Source organism: Crocodylus siamensis, unplaced genomic scaffold, assembly GCF_052110815.1.
Source record: "Crocodylus siamensis isolate JL-2025a unplaced genomic scaffold, ASM5211081v1 HiC_scaffold_291, whole genome shotgun sequence".
NCBI classification, from domain to species: Eukaryota; Metazoa; Chordata; order Crocodylia; family Crocodylidae; genus Crocodylus; species Crocodylus siamensis.
In genome coordinates, this window is record NW_028324701.1 from 13,628 (window position 1) to 33,256 (window position 19,629).

The window sequence follows — 19,629 nt, forward strand, 5'->3', positions numbered from 1 at the left end:
TAATGTATCCTGATGCATCCCACACCCTCCACCCCCAACTATCTATCTATACCCACTAAACCCATACATCCCCACCATCTATACCCATCTCTCTCTATCCCCACATACCCTCTATCCCCATAAGATCCCTCTGATCTCACACACCTGCCCCACCCTCTCCCCCCCCCACACACTCCTCTCCTTCCCGCAGCTCCCCCTAGTCCCTGTCCTTTCCTCCCCGCTCTCCCATGGGTCTCATAGTTTTCCATATCCAGGGCATGAATGCCGAGATCCGTGTGAACACTGCCGGAGGTCTGCCATCCCGGCTGCCAAAGGAAACAATGCCTTGGGCCACTCCATCACAGACCAGTGGGCCCCCAGAGTCACCCTGCAACACAGCAACAACACGGGGGTTAGTGTCCTTCTGCAACACCTTCCCAGGGATAACCTCAGTGTCCAGACTCCTGCTTTTCATCCCCAGCTCTGGGGAGGGAATAGGTCTGGTGGGTTAGAACAGCCAGCAGGGCTGGAGTTGGGACACCTGGGCTCTACCCCTGCCTCTTGAATTAGAGGAAAGTGTATGCCCCTTGGGTACAGTCCTCAGGCCCGCACTGTTCAACATCTTCATCGGTGATTTGGACAAGGGGGTAAAAAGCACCCTGTTCAAATTCACAGATGACACTAAGATGTGGGGGAATGAGGGCATGCTAGAAGGCAGGAATAGGCTGCAATCAGACCTAGACAGGTTACAGGGGTGGGCAGATGAGAATAGGATGGGATTCAACACTGACAAGTGCAAAGTGATGCACCTAGGGAGAAAGAACCAGCAGCGTACCTGGGGAACTCCCTTCTCGTCAGTGCAGAGGCAGAAAAGGATCTTGGAGTCATCACTGACTCCAAGATGAACATGGGCCGGCAGTGTGGGGATGCAGTCAGGAAGGCCAACCGCACCTTGTCATGCATCCACAGATGCATCTCGAGCAGGTCGAAGGTGATCCTCCCCCTCTATGCGGCACTGGTCAGGCCGCAGCTGGAGTACTGCATCCAGTTCTGGGCACCGCACTTCAAGAGGGATGTGGACAACATGGAGAGGGTCCAGAGGCAGGCCACTTGCATGATCAGCAGGGCAGGCCCTACGAGGAGAGGCTATGGGACCTGAACCTGTTCAGCCTCCACAAGAGAAGGCTGAGGGGGGATCTAGTGGCCTGTTACAAACTAGTCAGGGGGGACCAGCAGGCATTGGGGGAGTCCCTGTTCCCCCGAGCACTGCCAGGAGTGACCAGGAATCACGGTCACAAGCTGGCAGAGGGTAGATTCAGGCTAGACATCAGGAGGCGCTACTTCACAGTCAGGGTGGCTAGGATCCGTCACCAACTTCCAAGCGAAGTGGTGCTGGCTCCTACCCTGGGGGTCTTTAAGACAAGGCTTGACAATCACCTTGCTGGGGTCGTTTGACCCCAGTACTCTTTCCTGCCATGGCAGGGGTTGGACTTGATGATCTGCTCAGGTCCCTTCCGACCCTACAAACTATGAAACTATGAAACCAATTAGTCTCTAAGGTGTCACCCTGCCCTGCCCTGCCCTGCCTTCTGCCTGACTTCAGACTAACACAGCTACATACCTCTATCTGGCTCTAGGAGGGGAGAGAGATAGAGGGGCACTGCTGGGCAAGTAAGGGGAGAGTCAGGGCTCCTGGCTTCCTTCCCAAGTTGTGGGAAGGGAAGGAGGTTTACTGGTATCGTGTAGATGGGTTTGCAAGCGTGGTACCAAGCCCAACATCACTCTCTCCTAGCAGGGCTGTGTCTGGATTTCAACTGTTGGGACCGGGAATGGTGTATGGCACTGGTTCTCAACTTCTTTAGATTCAAGGCACTCCTCCCCGGCTGAGTGGAACTGGTTCACATGCCTTGTTTCTGAGAGAGGGGTGCAGACCTGGACTAGGAAACACTGCAACAGGAGCACTCCCTCCTTCCTGCATTAGGTTTGTCTGATAAAGCAGGCAGGAGTGCCCCCTCCTGATCTAGCTCCACATGAGGCCTGATGGGCAGTTTCACCTGGCTGCAGTGGCCACAGTAGCAGTGCACATGCCACAGCACCCCTGAAAGGGTCTTGCAACACACCAGAGTGCCACAGCACCCCAACTGAGATACACTAGTGTAAGGTTAGTGCAGTGATTCTCAACCAGGGTGCCACGACGCTGCAGGGTGCCAACAGGTTCCTTTTGAAGAATGCCACAGGGTATAAAGAGATGAGCACAGGTTCAAGCTTGTTCCTGCCTGGCCTATCTCCTGCCCCCACTGCCCAGCCTCTCTTGCAAGGTAATATATGCATCAGGTTTTAAAAGTGGGTGCAATTCAATTCATAAAAGTTATGGGTGGGGGCCTTGAGTGCAGTGAGAGGTGTCTTGAGTCCAAGAAGGTCAAGAACCACTCGTCTAGAGCATGGGGCAGGCCTGAGAGTTGTGCTTCTTCCTAGGTACTATTTCCAGCTCTGCCACTGACTCACTCTGTGTCCTCAAGCAAGTCACTTAACCAGCTTTCCCAAGGCCTCCTTTCTGAGAAGCTAACAAGGCTGCCTGTGCACAGCTATAAGAGCTGTGTTAAACCCCCATGAGAGTTTATTAAAAAGAGAAATTATTGGAAAGACTATCTAATGTACCTTAAATGGTGTCTTCAGTCCTTGGGGATCATCTGCGCACATCATGGTGCAGGGGTCATAATGCTTGGCAAACCTCTTCTGGCAGGCAGTATCATTCACTCTCAGATCCACTTCCTGCAGAGTGGCTGGAGGAAAATGGTTCCTCACTGACGTATCCCCCAGCCAGCAACATTGCAAATGGTCCCTTTGTTCACCCGGGATCTTGGCTTAGGGAGACGAATAGGTTTCACTGCCTTAGTCAGCCTGGCTTTATGTTGGAGCTGATAGATAAAAGATGCATGGCAACTCAGTGGGGTTATGTCTCTTGCGAGATTTCTGTTTAAAAGATACAGCTGTAATGGAACTGGGCAAAAACCTATCAATCAAAATATTGCCCCTCCTTCATCCTCCTTGAAAAATAGAAGTGATTATATTCCTAATAGTGTAGCTGTATTTTTCTAACTGGTCTGCCTACGTGTGCGTGGTAAACAAAGGGTGTGTCAGCTTCTGGCATGAATGAATAATTCATGCTGTCGATTTGCTCGCTGTCTCAGTAAAACTGTTCTTACAGTATAAGTGAGCAGAGCAGTCATTTGCTCAGCTGACCCCAGTTCTGACACAACTTAGAGCAGTTTGTGGGCTGCTATTCATTATTGCTTTACTCCCCTAGCCACTGGACAATAGCAGAGCTTCCCTTCACCATCCCCTGACTTATACCAAACACTGGAACAAAGATAATGGTTAAGGAGACCTTTGCATCTTAGTTGGACTGGTCTGCTTTGCAAAGGTCATGCTTTCAGAAGCCCCGGTTCCCCCAACCAGAGTCCTGGCTCTGCAAGCCGATTGTGTCAGAGAACTTGTGAGCCCAACTATGTCCGGACATTGGTAGGAAAAAGGGAACGGAAGCAAAAGGACTGAAATCTGACTACTGTGCCTGACTTTCATTTTGCTTCCTGTTCCTTGGTGACCACAAGTGGGTCTATAGTTAACCTCTTAGGAAGACAGGATGGAAACTCATGTGAGCGCATGACTCCAGCATACATAACATGGTTGGGCAAAAGGACAGATCTGGCTCATGGTTGGACTCCATTTTCCAGCAGCCCCTGCCCATGCAGCTCCCAGCCAGTCTCCCTGGAAATCCCAGGATCACAGGGCCATTATAGTGTGGGGCCACAGAACTGGGGCTCTGCCTTGGTGCCGCACTGTCACGGCCACACATCCCAGCCGCATACCCTGCCCACGCAGGTTGCACACCTGGTGGCGAGTGCAGGGCGGATGGACCAGGGTGCCCAAGCAGCAGGGCTGGGTCCAGTGGCAGCAGCCAGGAGTTATTGCTGCAGGGACTGCTGAGAAATGGAGTCTGCCGTGAGCCAGATGTGCCCACCCTGACATATAACATCAGCGGGAAATGGTGTGATGTGGTGGTTCATCTAGCAGCATAAGCTCACTGGAGATAAGCACTGTGATTACATAGTAGCTGCAGTCACACAAAATTATTGAGAATGGGGGTGTCATCTCAGGGCAGCACCTGAAATAGGGCCAGGTCATTAGCGACAGGGAGATGTGACGAAACTTGCATCTGAACCACTGTGAGCATAACGGGGCCAAACCCTGTTACTGAGAGCAGGGCCAGGCAGCAGAGCTAGAAAGCTGCAAATCCAGATAATGAGCAGCTGGCAGCTCATTGAGGAATGGGCTGCTGATGAAACCAAGGAAACACTTGTGGCCTGCTGAGAGGATCCCACATCAGGTGCTGAGGAGGAGGAATGAGAGGTAAAGGGGGCAGTCTAGAGCTTGGAGAAGCAGCGCAGGGAAGTGGAAAACAGCCCTGGCTGCGCTCGCTGAAGGAGCCCCGGGCTGAGCAGAGAGGCAATGCAGGGACTGGAGAGCTGCGAGCAGGCCTGGGAGGGCCCGAGCCGGGGGGGCAGCGGAACTGTGGAGGAGCCTGGGGAGCGCGTGGGGAAAGGCACCCAGTGCCCTTGATTGTGTTGGCGTTTTGCTTTAGGCTACTGTTAGGCTGCAAGGCCTGGATGTGGCTAGAGGGGAGAGAAGGAGGCCACTGAAGATGCCCCACAGAGGGGTTTAGATGAGTGCTGCCCTGGTGGGCTGCTGGAGCCTGTGAGCTGTGAGCAGGCTGTTGGAGCCCGAGAGATGGTCTGGGGCAGTGCACCCAGGACCTCCCAGGTCTCTGGGGGCAGCTCCCAGAGTTGTTAACAATGATGAAGGCATGGCAGAGGAGGACAGGGTAGTGTGTGGAGTGACCCCAGAGTGCAAGGGGTGGGATCAAAGTGGGGACAAGGAGGTGCCACTCTGGCTGCTGTCAGCAGAGCTTGCTACAGAGAGGTCGCAGGGCATGGAGATGGGACAGTACCTGCAGCAGCAGTATGTCGTTTTCCAGAGTCGTCTTGTTGTACTTCTTGTGAGGGAACATCTTCTGCACTCGGATCCATTGCTGGCTCTTCTCTTTCTTGTTCCTATTATGGACTCCCAGATAGACGGTGATGTTCCTCAAAGGAAAAGAGCAAGAGCTGAAACCTAACCTTGGGGATGGCTACATGGTACTGCCCAGCCCACCCGTGGTCCTTCCATCCACACGTCCTCTCCCACCAGCTCTTTGACCCCAACTCAAGCAGGATTTGTCCCTTGCTCCATTTGCTTCCTTCCCTCAAGGCCAAATGAAGTTTTGTCACAACAACCAAGGTTTGTTACTGAAACCAGCAGAGGGGAAAAGCTGGCCACCGAGTCACCTGAAAGTTTAGAGATCAGAAGATTCAGGTTAAGTGGAAAATTAGGAGTGCAAGTCAGTAAAACTTAAATAGGGCTGGGCAGAAGGACTGACACACTTGTTCTCTCGTTCTAAGGAAGCAATTCATGAAATCCATGCTACAAATTCTCACCTTTTGATATTTTGTGGTTTCCCTTTAGCTAGTATTTCTGGTTTCCCATTAGCCTTTTTCTCATGTTCATGACCTCTCTTCCTCCCTCCCCTTTTTTGTTTGTTTTTCTATTGTACCACTGACAAAGGGTGTGGGAAGAACAATGAGGACTCACTTAAAAAAAAAAAAAAGAAGGAATATAATGGAAACAATTCCCAAAAGCTAACTTTCTTTTTCTGTTTTTACTGAAAAATAGATTTTATTTCCTTGTAAATAACTTCAATTTGGAAAAAATTACATTGCTAGTCAAATTATTATTTGCTTAAAACATTCTCTTCAGGTCAAACTTCTCTTATGTCTTTTCCACATTCCTTTCTGGAAGGCAAAGTTTTGCTAGGTAGGTAGATCATCATTAAAACAACAAAGAGAAGTAAAAAATTAAAGTAAATGTTTTTAAAGGCAGAAATAAAATGTTCCCAAACAAAAAAATACTAAAAAAGTTTATATGGTGATCAGGTAGCCCCCCACGAACGCAAACACAAACCTAGAAAGGTGTTTTCAAAAGTAAGATCATTATCAATTGATGTTATCCTTGGCTAAAGTTAGACATCCTTGTTTAAGCGGTCATTACTTAAAAATGACCAAACATTGTTGTTGATCATTTTAAAGTTAGGTAGACAAATAAATGGGTTGCTTCTGTTGAAAGTGTGAGCAGGTTTTTATTAATAACCAATTAACTACAAAATATCTGTAAAATGTGTGGTGTTGATCATTAAAAGAAAACCGAGTTCTCATTAATAGTTGGGGGGATTGGGCATCTCCTCAAAATATCACCCTTTTCAAGGTTAAACCTTAGCTCTGCCCTACCACTTTCCCCCTCACTTCTGGCCCTTCTTCTCTTCCCCACAATGTCTAACCACAATAATCTTCCCAATCTTGCAGAAAATGGAGATTTGGCAGAGGAGATGATGTCTGAATGTCTTACCTTCCCTTGCCACAGTGGGCAGCCGTTATTACAAAGTCCTTGCTCACCAGGAACCCACCACATTCACCTTTATAATTCTCGCTTCTGATTTTCAGGAGGGCCATGTAGGGTTTGGAATGGGCCTTTACTTCCCAGCCACCGATTATCTTCCCTTTAAAAAAATATCCAGAGTGAATTAGGCAGGGGCCATTGTGCCGTACTTTCTGCATGGGTCCAAGGCAACCAAAGATCCCTCTTCTCTGAAAGCTGTTTGGTGGTCTGTGTGGGAAACCAATTAGTGGGGTCTCAACTCAGCATGTCTGCCATCCTATTGGCATTAACCAGTTTCATCTCTGGCAGCCCCAGCACAGAGAACATAGGCTGAGTGGGTGGTACATATACTGGACTGAATGCTCCCCTTCTCCCTTGCATAATTTCATACTTGTCTAGTGAAGGCAGTAGAGAGAGACAAGGCTGCCAGGTCTGTTGTTAAGAAGGGAGTGAGGTAGGAGTCACAACTCCTGAGTTTTATTCCCATTTCAGTAAGAGAGCAGAAGCAGATGAGCTGGGTTGGAAGAGGCCCAGGAGTCAGGTCTCCTGGATTCTATTCCCATTTCTCCCAATAACTTCATGGATAATGCTGAGCCAGTCCCTTTTCCTCTCTGGCTGTTTCCCAGATGTAAAATACGGATAATGAGCTGCATGTATTAAACTGCTGGTGTTGACAAATGGGAAGACGAGACCCTCAGGTGAGATGGAGGGCTCAATGCGGGACAAATGGGAATACGAAATCCTCAGGTGGATACTGTCATTTGTGGCTTTAAGACACATCACTACATTCATTCCCCTTTAGTTAGATCAGTAACATGGTAATGGTGTTACATCAGCATTGCCAACTGTTTGTATATTTAGGAACCCTCCACAAATAACGAGGCTAAACATTCCTATCCATAAATTGCATGAAGAAATTGTGCCATCTGTAAAAACATGAAGCAAAAACAGCTCCATGAAATCAGCTCTGTAAAAATCAGCTGAAGCTGAAGATCCATGGTCAAAAAAGCACAGGAAGAGTACAACAGTGCCAGTGTCTGAGCAGAAGTATAGCACCCTGAATGCAGCTCCTGAGGCTTTGTGGGTCCTTCCCCAACCCTCAGCCATGTTCTGTTGCTGCCTCCTGTCTATGGGTGTCAGGTAGGCAGAGAGTGGAGCTGGTGGGGCAGCACAGTGCCTGGTGCAGTCCAGGGGAACCGGGTGTCGGGGTTAGTAAGGGACTTGAGGGAACATTGTGTTAAACTATGGTCACAGTCAAGTACAGCTCCCAGCCCGAGAAAACTTTTTTTGTTTTTGCTGATAATCCGCAAATTTACTGATGACTGAACTTGTTAACTATACCCTGTTTTGGGGCCTGGGATAAGGGTTCCATTTACATTACATAAAACAGATGTCAGTAAACATGTTTGTCAGTTAAAAAAACTGCACATTTTCCAAAGAAAAAAAGAAAAGAAAATGTCTTGGGTAGGCAGCCTTGTGTTGCATGGAGGAATCAAGATTTCCCTGGTGTTGAGTGGGTACTGAAGCCTGTGGGCCTGTTAAACCTAGACAACAGATGCTTCTCTTACCAACCCTGGCACAGATATAAGTTCAGGGATTTCACAGAGAAACACAAGGAGTCCAACAATCAGCATTTAAAGCTATAAAGGATTATTAGATCAACCAGTCTAAACTGTAGTGCACACTTTGCTAGAAAAACACAACTTCTCTTCTATGAAAAACATCATATTTTCAAAAAGTTTCCTCCCAGGTGGAACAAAAAGTTAAAAAAAGCAGATCCCCTGAGCTCCCTAACACTCCAACCCTCCTGCCTGATTCCTCCCAGACATTTCAACGCACCTCCATGTCCCTGCAGACCGCTTCATCAGAGCTCTCCCAGGGGGCGCTCTCCTATCAGGGATGTCTTGACCTGTACAGCACAGGACAGTACAGTTCACTTGGCTTCCTCTGTACTCAGCACAGTGACTTGGGTTTGTCAAAAGCATCTTCCAGGAAGACAGGTAGACTGGGTGTGAAGATTTAATCCCCCTCCTTGTGCCTTGTTTCTTATTTGAATTTTCCAGCTTTGGCTTCCACCCACTGGGCCTTGTTCTGTTTCTCTCTCTCAGTTGAAAGAGCTTTTTCCTAGTCTCTATTTCCCATGTCATTGTCACTGTACACTGAGAAGAAGTCACCTCTCGGTCTTCTGTCTGAGCAGTCAAATAAATTGCTTTCTTTAGGTCACTTGCCATCAGGCACTTTCCCCAGCCCCCAGAGAACTTCTGTTGTACTTCTCTGCACGTTCCAATGTTTCAGTATTTTAAAAATAGTATGGTATCCCTCTAGAGCTTAGATAAACTTAATGAGACCTCTGCAACCCCAGCTATCAAGCAGGTGCTCTGGCAAGACTCATGGGCCGCCTCCATCCCTACTACCCTTGATCCCTTTTACTTACCAGCCTGAGCCCAGGGGAGAAGGAGGAAGACTGTGGGGAGCAGAAACATCAGCTGCATTGTCACAGGCAAGTGCACTGGCCTCTGTGGAGCTGGGAGTTATCTGGCCTGGAGGTGACCTCAAGGTGAAGTTCACATTCACAGCAGTGGGGACAGGGGTGGGATCTGCCCCTGCAGGACAGCAATCTCACATGAAGTGCTGGAAGGAAGACAGACCCTCCAAAGCTGGGGGTGTTCCCCTTACAGCTGGGTAACACATGAGCAGGCCCAGCCTCTGCAGAGGAGCTGGGAGCTGATAGACTTGTTAGCTATAACTCTTTCCCCACGTCAGAGCTATTGGGTGGTGGCCGTGGTTAACCCCAAGCTACTTCAGTTCCGGGTGAGAACGTAGCGTTTGATCCTTCTGGACAGACCATCAGGGTGACGGGGCCTGCACTCTTGTTAGCGCAGTGCTGAAAACCATGGTGCAGCAGCTGAGTGCTCCTGGTGTGCAAGTACCTTGGAGCCCCAGCACAGACCCCAACCCAATCGTGCCAAGTGCTGCACAAGCACAAATAGGACAGCACAACCACCAAAGAGTTCATGTAGAAGCAAGTGCAAAATATGTGGCTGAGATCTGCAAGGACACACTGTGGACAGGAACAAGTTTTGGTTTCAACCAAATGTTCTCCCAGCAGTTTTAATTTTTTTCCATTCAAGAAAAATCAAATTATAGCTTCCTGCCTCTAGATTTTTGGTGCAGGGCCTGGGAAGATCCATCTTGCATGCATACATGTACAAGGCCAAGACACCTATGCCTAAGCTAGAGACCCCAAGATCAGGCTCCATGAGGGCGTGAGCGGAGGACACATTATACTGGTTTAATCAGCACTGCACAAGTGTGACTAGTGTGGGCTTCCTCCTCATCTGTGGAGAGCTCAGTCACTTCCTGGCAGTAGGACCTCAGCTCCCTCCGCCACGCTAAGGGCTATAGGTGCGAGTTGTGGTGACCCCGATCCCCCGAGCTGTGGGTGAGAACACAGCTCTTTGTTCTTTCAGCTGGGGAGCACCTGGGAAGATGGAAGGGGGAGCTCAGTGTGAGCTTATCTTGGTGTCAAATACATTGTGGTGCCAAATAATTGCTGTAAATACTCATATAAGCAGGATAACTTGGGGCCCTTTTCCTCCCAGGGGGAGATGGCAGTCTGTGCCTGGTGCCAGTGCCCAGAGATCAGTTCCCCATGACCTTGTAGTTCACTGTATCAGGCAGGTGTTGTCCCCAGGTTAATACTAGTGTTTTGTGCCTGCATTGTTGCGAGGGTGGCTCGCTGGGGCCTGAGGAGAATGACTGAGGCTAGTAGCATTGTTTATGTGGAGCCAAGCAGAGCTGCCGTGCTGTTGGGGGTGTTGGCACTCTGACACTCTCCTCTTCAAAGAAGCCAAACCCACTTCTTCCCCAGGAGCGACCCGAGGCGGAGGCGCTACAAATCACCACGGGCAGGGAAGAGCCAGGGCCTCAAAGCCAGAGGCTGTCATGCCCTCACAATGAGTCAGCGCTGGGTTCAGAGAGATCCTCTCAGGAGAGGGAGACCAGACAAGGCTGCTGCTTGAGAAATCCCCAGAAGGAGCTTCCCACCCCTCTCCACTGTCAACAGGTGCTGGTCCCATGACAAATATCTCCACGGCCATTTTGTCTCCAAGAAACAGTTTGGTGCCAGGGACCCTGTACTTCGTTCCCCTCCCCTGAGCCAGCCAAGGCCCTGCCCGGGGTCCAGCGTGCAGCCAGCTCCCCAGAGGTGGGATGGACCAGACAGAGGTTTGTTACCACCTCGGTCCCTGGGGCTGTTCAGCACCTGTGTGAGAGCGGGGTCGGTCACCATCCCTGCTTGCGGCATGCAGTTGGAGCTCACCGATCTTCTGGACCAGGGGCAAAACACTTTAGCCCCATGTCCCATGTGGGCTGGAGGTGGGACCCTGAGGCTCACCCCTGCTGATCTAGCAGCCCCTGCGTCACCTCCAGTCCTAGGCAAAGTCTAACTGAGCTTAAACAGCAGAAGGGGGTTCCTGACAGTGGGGGTCCCCCCCGCCCCGCAGGCTGAGGTGGTGCTGGGAGGGGCTCCCTGGCAATAACATGAAATTAGGCTTTGGGCCCTAGCTAGGCATGGGGAGACAGCTCTAGATGCTGCCCGGTGGCTCCTGCACTCCACAGTCCTGGAGCTCTTCCTGTGACGCAGTGCTCGCAGCTACTAGACCCGCGACCCTGCCAGTCTGGGGCTTCCTGTGAGCTATTACTGCATGAGATGAGCAAGCAGGCGAAGGAAAGGGTATGGGACTGCCTGTACCCTGGATGGCAACACCTTGTCAGGTCCTGGGGATGTTGGGGAGCCCAGACTGAGAACTGGATCTCCATACCTCGAGCGGTGTTACTTCCTGAAGCAAACAGGACTTGAGACACATGCAGCAACTCATGCTTAAAGCCATTTATTGCCAAGAAGAGCATGGTGTAGGATTTCACTGAAACATTACAAGGAAAGGTTTTCACCCTAGAAATGAAGAAGCAAAAGAGAAGAGAATGGCATCTGGGACCTTTTCTCTCTGGCGGGCTCCAGCTTCAGCCCAGCCACAGAAGGTCTGTCTATCACAGGAGAGTCGGGTAATGAGGTACAGGGTCTTTCTCTCTGTGGGGCTGGCTGGAATCTAGCCCCAGCGTGAGGAGAAATCGGTTGTGTCCAGACCCTCGGGGAATGGGGTGTTGGGTTCTTCCCCCACGGGAGAAGGGAAGGGAATACAGGCTAACTCAGGAAACCCCGTGTAATGATGGCAAGTGTCCAGGAACATCCTGACATGCTCATGCCAGAGCTGAGACTCCAAGAGGAACGTCCCAGGGGACTGACTGCGGGGGAGCAGCACAGCAGCTTACAGTCAGCCTCCCTCTGGCACAACAACAAAGAGCTCCCCCGAGCTACTCCTGGCCCATGTTCTCCTCTATCCAATCGATGTAGGCCGAGACACGTGTATAGACAGCAGGAGGAATGCCACGAGGATTTCCATAGGACACGATACCCTGGGCTATACCGTTGCACACCAGAGGGCCCCCGGAATCGCCCTACAAAAAGGAGAGAAAGGAATCAGAGCTGTGGGATCCTAGAGCAGTGGGGCTGGACGGGACCTCCAGAGGTCACCTAATCCAAGCCCTGCCTGAGGCAGGATCAGCACTACCCAAACCAGCCTGTACATATCCACTGTCTAACCTCTCAACTAAACAACAATCATCCCTGTCTACACACAAGACATAACATCCGAACCTGCCACAGGTAAAGCAGGGGGCCATGGTAGCCAAGGTCCTGCCAGTATTAAAATGTGCTTGAGAAATCCAAGGCAGAAGGCCATGCCTCCACTACAGAGGAAGGAAAAAACCACCTCCAGTCCACACCTGTTTGACCATGGAGTGAAGTTCCTTTCTGGTCCCGGATGTGGCATCGGTCTGACCCTGAGTGGAGGGGAAGGCCCTCGAGCCAAGAACCTCTGGGTTTATGTCACTGCATGAGCCCTGGCATGGCCCAGTTGAAGTCCCCAAATACCAAAGCCTCCAAGGAAGACTTAGAAACACCCTGGACATGTGTAGCTGCAGGAGTGGAAAGAATTCCCTCCCAGCCCCATGTGGCAGCCACCAAAGCACCAAAGCAGGGGAAATACCTGCAGTAGTACATGGGCACAGCTGCACCTGCATCCTCAACCAGTGGCTGTCCAGCCTCTTCTTGAAAACTTTGCTGAATCTGCAGACCACTGGGTGCTCTACTTGCTGCAGCAAAGGAGAAAAGGTGTTTTCCTCTCTCTTTCTGGTGCCCTGCATATATCTGAAGACTGCTCTCATATCTGCTCTTAGGCACCTTTTCTGCAAGCTGAACATGCCCAGCTCCTTCAGCCTCTCTTCCTATGTCTTGCCTTCCAAACCCTTTAACTTTCTTGTCACCCATGTGTCACCCTCTCACTTATCCATGTCTTTCTAGAAGTAGGCTACCATGCCAATTGACTGCCAGTTTTCTCTGCAAATCAGGCCTCTTTGAAAGCCCATCTATTTGAAACCCATCTGGGCATGAGAGCAAATGGAAATATCAAGATGTTGTGGCTGTTTACACTCACATACAGCATTTTGTAGTATCAGGATCAAGCCCTGGAAAATAGTGGGTTTGTTTAACACCTTCCTTTTCAAGTGTAGCAGGCCAAGCTGCTAAATGACTTCATGCCATGCTGGGAATTCAATATTTTAGTATTGAGCTCAGCATAGCAGGAGGGGGAGCTGCACTGTAGGAAGCAGGGTTGGGCCAAAAGTTACCATGAAAGATGAATTCTTGCTTGTGCTGTCTCCCATGCAGATCATCAAAGTGGAGTTGAAAAAGTTATTCAAGAGCCTACATTCATCCTCATTGCCCATTTTCAAGTTCACCTCTTGGAGTTTGTTGGATGGCTGGATCGTGTTCACTCCAGTCCTTCCCCATCCAGCCACGCTGCATGTGGTTCCTGGTTTCAGCACACTATTAGCGCGGGGCAGACGAATCGGTTTCACAGTCTTGGTTAAATTAGCTTTGTGTGCCAGCTTCCATAGAGAGGACAGAGGGAAGAAGGAGGAGATATATCATGCCCTCTAATTTGCTGGCAGATGAGACCAATGCTGAGAGTTTGGCTTTTGCTGCTCACTCTCTCTAATAGTTCCTTCAAGCTCATTCATGGACCTTGGGAAGAGGGGCTACAAAAGTCCCTGTTTAGCAGAAGGGATAGTAAGGGCTGAAGGACTTGCATGAAGTCACCCAGAAGGGGTGCATCTCCATGTGCAATTAATTTGAAGTAATAAACTCTGGTGCTTATTGCACAGGAGTTTATAGCTCTTGGGAACAACATTTGAACATGTGCCTGGGACTGGGAAAGTAAGAGCCAGATCAGAGCAGCCCTGGGTGGCAGGGGTCTGGGGATTCAGCCTGCCAGCCTCGTGTTGCTCCAACCTGGCTCAACATGCTGAAGAGGGACTGGCTGGAGCATGAGGGTGCTCCAGTGTAGGGCTAGCTAGTGGGCAGCCCCCACACTGAAGTACTCACATGCTGTAGCCACCCCTGTCAGCATCTACACATGCTTTCCAGCACCTGAAAACAACTCTGCTGCAGCAGAGTTCATTAGTTTACTGCGACCTAATAGGGCAACACATGTAGGCACCAAGAGGTTTACAGCAGAGTTAATTAGGCAATTCCACAGTAAACATTTGTGTAGATGTGCCCAGTACACCACTAATGGACCTGGGACTGGAGCATAGGTCTTCTGGTGCCCAAATCCCTCTGCCTGGTATAAAGGCAGGTTTGCCCTGCAGCTTTGACATAGCCTCCTCGCTGGGACACTTCTGAGCATTTGCCCCCACACACTTCAGCTGGCACACACCAAACCCCCAAATCCACAGGAAGAACTTGCAGGCACAAGCAGACATACCGCACTCCCCAGGCCTCATTCCCCTTTCCAGAGTCAGGAATAAAACCAAGCACCCTCACTATCTCTTTTCCTTCTTACAGATGGGAAGACCACCTACAGATCCTGACTGCCAGGGTCCCGCTCTAACCCATTACTGTTACTCACTCCCCTTCTAGAGCACGGGTAGGAAACACAAGTCACAGCTCCCAGGGGCAGGTGCCTTAGCCACCAGACCCCAACCCTCTGCCAGCCATGGAGAGAGCTCCACGGCTGCTGTGTGCAGAGGAGCACAGCCCCTCCCCAGCACCCTCTCATTATGGACAGTACCTGCAGCAGCATGATGTCATTTTCTTTGGTTTTCCTATTGTAGTTCTCATGACGAATAATGTCTTTCACAGCAATTTTCTGCCTATTCTCCTCCCAAATGCTGAGGTCATGGGCTCCGAGAATGACCTGTGCATCTCTTTGGGACACAGACTGGCTGAAATGGTATAATTCTGACTTCAGGAAGGATGGTCAGTCCTAAAGGTTATATTTTCATGTCTCTGGCTTTGATCCTGGCTGCTCCCTAGTTGTTTACTGCTGCTAACTCCTGACATTTTACCACAATTCTTCTGATATTCCACATTTTTCATCAAAACCCCAGCTCCTGGCATCATGGGATTACACAAAATTCCTCACTTCTGGTTTATTTTTACTGATATTTCAGGAAAGAAGAGCTGGGCTCAGAATCAAAGCTCAGCAGGGGAATGTACTGTAGCCATGAAAAATGGAGGTGGGGAAGAGTAGCAAAAAGGGCCAAAGTAGCTTTAGGATGAAGTCCTGGCTTGGCCACGGGCTCCCTGAGTGACCTCCAGGCACCTACTGAACTTGCCAGTACGTGGTGACAGGGCCAAGAGCCCAAAGGCCAGATAGATGAGACACTCTTAGCTAGCACGAGCACAAAAGGAGGAGCCCTGCTCCCTGAGCCTGAGGAGGAAGAGCCCAGGTGAATCTCTGAGGGCAGTCTCCCCAGCTGGATCATCATCTCATCCTTCCAGGCCACGGCAGGTGATCCCACAGGCAGCCAGTGTGGGCCAAGCAGGTCACATGGGGCTGCCCAGGCTGTCAGGGTCAGCCTCAAAGGTGTCCTGTTACAGGACCCCTGCTCTCACTCGGGGTCAGTGCAGTATTGGCATGGATGGAGGCCCCATTCTTTATGCTGGGCAGGGGAAGAAACTCATCTCCTTCACGAGGGGTCAAAAACTACCCTGCCTGGGGCAGCCCATTCCCAACAATGACCCACCACCACCAGGAAAGTCAGGGAAGGATCAGCTCATTCCCAAGGAGCCAGGCATCCACACCCATGCCCAGGTGGCCCCTCTGGATCCCATGCAGAGGCCAGGGATGGAGGAAGAAGGTGACATTGCAGCCAAGTACATGCAGAGTGTGACAGCTCTGCAGTGCTCTCAGTCCCCAAGCACAGGGACAGGGGACTGCTGGACTCATTTCCCAACCCAGATTCAGAGCAGGAAGGACCCTGGCCTTGCAGACAGGTCCAGCTGCTGCCAGGGAGCACAGAGGGGATCTCACCCTTCAGGAATGCAGTGTGCAGCTGTCAAGACAAAATCCTCTCGCACCAGGAACCCTCCACACTGAGAACATTTTATCTGCACAAAGGCCATGTATGGTCTTGAGTGAGGCTTGGCTTCCCGTCCACCGATGATTTCCCCTGGGAATCCCCCATCCCAGAGAGACACAAAGTCAGGAGATAGAAGTCCACAATCTCCTACCTCCCTAAATCTCTCTGACCACAGCTCTGGCTGGTCAGAGCTCCTTGTCCCTGGCAACAGCCCCAAATCCTGCCCCTGAGCTGAGCCCCTGGAAATGTTCCTCTAGGTCCCCACCCCCTGAGAAGCTCATGCCCCCACACACAGCCCGCTCATCCCTTATGAGCTCCAAGTCCCAGGGACTGAAGTATAAATCCAACTCCCTGTGCAGCGCCTTGAAGAGAATGGGCTCATCTCCCTGTGGGTCTGGGGGAAAACCCCTCACCCTTCTCTGTACTCACCAGCCAGAGCCCCACTGGGCAGGAGCGAGCTCACGAGAAGCAGGAGCAGAAGCATCACTGGAGCCCGACTCAGAAAGGTCACAATGCCACTGCTTGGGGGGATTATAAAGAGCAGGCTGTGGTGGGACAGAAAACCTCCATGTGACATCCCCACACACCAGGCCTGGGTACAGCCCTCTCTGTTACTGGAAACCTTTCTCTGTGGAGATGGGGAGTAAAGACCACATCCTCCCAAGTCATCCTTCCCACATGGCTTAGCAACATGAGGGGATGCTCAGCACCTGGGGATGTATTGTGCTGGGGCTGTATGCTGCCATGCATACCTCATTCTCCTTTCCGTGGGCTGCATCAGCCTGGTACTCTGCAGTGTTTGTCACTGCCCATACCCACATCCTCTGCACATCCAGAGCTCAGATGGGGGAAACGTGACTTAATAGCCAACACAACTCGCTTAGCTCTTTCCCCAGCTCAGTGCTAGTGCAGCAGGGTCTGTGGTTAACGCAGACTCATCTCAGTATCTAGTGAGAACTGGGGCCACACACTGGAGCTCAGACAGACGTCACTGTCTCAAGGCATCTGTGACAGCAGGATTTTCAGAAATGGCCTGTTGAAAATCAAAGGGCAATGTGTTCAGTTCCTACCAGTTGAGCCAGCTGGTCTCACTGCCCCGGGCCTAAAATCCTCACTGGTGTGAATTGGAGTCATCTGGGTTAGATCCCCCTTTGGTGTAAATCACACATAGCCCTCTGGGAGGCCAGAACAATTTACTCCAGCTGAGGGGTCAGGCCAATGTTCAGGAACTCAATATTGCACTGGTAGATGGGTGGGCATGATGTACAATTGCACATATACAAACACACAACTCAATTAGGTGCATACACACTACCAGCTCAGGCACATACACATCCAAACCAGCCTAGGCACATGCATACCTATCACCAATTCAAGCACATACACTATACACCTCAAAAATTAGACACAGATCACTAATTTGTATATCATGCACACAATGCCATGTACACACACACACGCATGCACGCGCGCAACTCAGATACACACATGTTCAAAACAACCAGTCTAGGTTCATGCACACCTATCACCAGTTTAAGCCCATACATGCTACACACCAAATTTAGACAGAATCAGTTACCAACACCTGCACATCCAATACACATATGTAGATTACTAATTCATATACCACACACACACAGGGATATCTATATATGTGTATTCACTAATTCCCACACATACCACCCACCTATGCATACATACAGGTGAGTTCCTAAGTTGGGTGTTGTGATGTATATGTATGTATGTGCTTGGTGTACTTGGGATACCTGGGGAAAGGTTAAGGTAAGAAAGTAGAAGTATAGGGAGTGAAAGTTGCTGGGACTGAAAGTCACCAGGATGGGGATTAGAACCGGTAGACTAGAGGGGCCTGGGCTGAAGAACTGAGGCTGGGGGTAACTTTAGGTTAATTGATCTTAATTGATTCTAAGACAATGCCAAAAGCCTGCAGAACAGAGGAGTGAGGCTGGGACTGGAGTCACAGCTACCAGGGAGCTGAAAAGGTAGGTGGGGAGAGGGAAAACATGGGTGTTAAAGAGGGGCTCTGGGTGTGGGGAGCCAGAGGATGGCTCCAGGGCACCTAGAGAAGTTGCAGGGAGTGGCAGTAGGTGCTGGGAGCTGGAGAAAACTCCAGGACAGCCACGAGGAGCTGGGAAGCTGTGGGTGGGGGGAGGATGACAGAAGGTGCGTCCTATACTTATCTATAGGGAATAGAGAGGGAGAGAAAAAGTCAGAAATGGTTGGGAAAGGGGAGGGAATGCATTTTAAAATAAATTTAAAAAAAGAAAAATTGTGGGTTTTGCTACAAAGATATGGCCCATACAAGGCAGCTGAAAGGACAGACCTGGAGTCCTCATTTACCAAACCTGTGGCAGCCCCTAGGAGGTGATCACACAGGCATAAATCCAGGCTCTGCAGGGCTCTCAGTCCCAAGCAGAGGGACAGAGGAGTGGTGGTCCTCATTGCCCAACCCTGATTCAGAGCTGGGAGGACCCCCAGGCTTCCTGGAGAAGAGCTACATTGAATGGAGAGAAGAAAAAAAAGCCCTGGGCAGATTCAAGGGTCTGCATGTTATTCAGTTCAATAGTCCTGAGAACTGTGTGCAACCATGTAGTTTAAAGTAATAAGGAATCACTTGAGCCCAATCTAGAGATGTTAAATATTTTTAAGGGGACTTAGCCATTCAAGCACCTCCAAGGCTTTGTCAAGCTGAGACTGGGACATGTTGCTTGAACTGGGACTTTGCTTTCTTATTGCTGGTGCCTCAGTTTGATGGAAAACCGAAAAAAATCATATGTGCCTTTAATCACCTGTAACGGAGAACTCCCTGGTCCTTGGCCAGAAAAAATTTGCCAGCAGTTTCTCCAAGACCCCCACGTTTCTGCGGATAGCACTGCACACAGCTCCCAAATTCCCACCCTCCTACACAGGCCATCTTCTCTCAATTCATCCGACTGGACCTTTTCATTTCAAATGCTGTGTTACATAACACTTTCAAGTCAATCTTTAACATCAAGGTGGAACTCACATTTGATTTTATGGCATTTGGGATTCGACTCCCCCTTGGTTCTATTTCAATGGCTGAGCTTTTTTTTTGGTATCAGATAGATGTTTCATTCCTGAATTACTTTCTTGTTTCTCTTTTGCTTGAAAATTAAATTTTCAAACAACATTTTCATTTAATTCCTATTTTAAGCTTACTTTCCCTTCTCAATGAGCACTTTGTAATTGCACGTGTTATCTTTGTTCCCTTGCTGGATGCAGGTGGACACTGCAGTATTGTGAGAGCATTCAGGAAAGGCTGATGTGACTTTAGAAGTAGCTACAGGGACTACCTGTGGGGACCCTGGGAGCAGACACTTGTGATGAGGGTTGTGCATGCTTCCCTTTATCCCATTGGAGGCAGGGCAATGTGATGTTCTAGTTCCTGCAGTATTGTCATGTCCCAAGGGGAGGGGTGATAGGAGCAGCAGCATCAGGATTGTGAGGCCCCAAGGGTGGGACGATGGGATATAGGTCTGACCAGCAGCACCAGGAGGCACTAAAGGTAAAGGCATTGTGCTGAGTGTGAAGCCTGCAGAACTGGGTGGTCGGTGGAGCAGAGTGATGCATCTGGGGCCGTACCTGAAGTCATGCCAG

At 50.2% G+C, this 19,629-nt stretch overlaps 1 protein-coding gene across 1 annotated transcript; it reads right to left on the bottom strand.

The window, feature by feature from the left end:
• Window positions 1–11,604: 11,604 nt before the first annotated feature.
• Window positions 11,605–16,075, bottom strand: LOC149851745 (mast cell protease 1A-like). The gene is made up of 4 exons (XM_090030422.1): window positions 15,945–16,075; window positions 14,700–14,835; window positions 13,255–13,515; window positions 11,605–12,024 (listed from the first exon to the last, which is right to left on the bottom strand). Exons 1-4 carry the CDS (start codon window positions 16,034–16,036, stop codon window positions 11,881–11,883), a joined length of 633 nt encoding a protein of 210 aa, XP_089886548.1. The 5' UTR covers window positions 16,037–16,075; the 3' UTR covers window positions 11,605–11,880.
• Between the last annotated feature and the right edge of the window lie 3,554 nt (window positions 16,076–19,629).

Bases quoted from the DNA above. Each gene is read 5' to 3' on its own strand.
- LOC149851745 (XM_090030422.1), bottom strand. From the start codon at position 16,036: ATGGCCTTTGTGCAGATAAAATGTTCTCAGTGTGGAGGGTTCCTGGTG. The intron at 14,836-15,944 runs GTGAGATCCCCT...TGTGTCCCAAAG, and splicing joins GCACACTGCATTCCTGAAGG to AGATGCACAGGTCATTCTCG. The intron at 12,025-13,254 runs GTAACTTTTGGC...TCCTTTTTGTAG, and splicing joins GCAAGAATTCATCTTTCATG to GGCGATTCCGGGGGCCCTCT.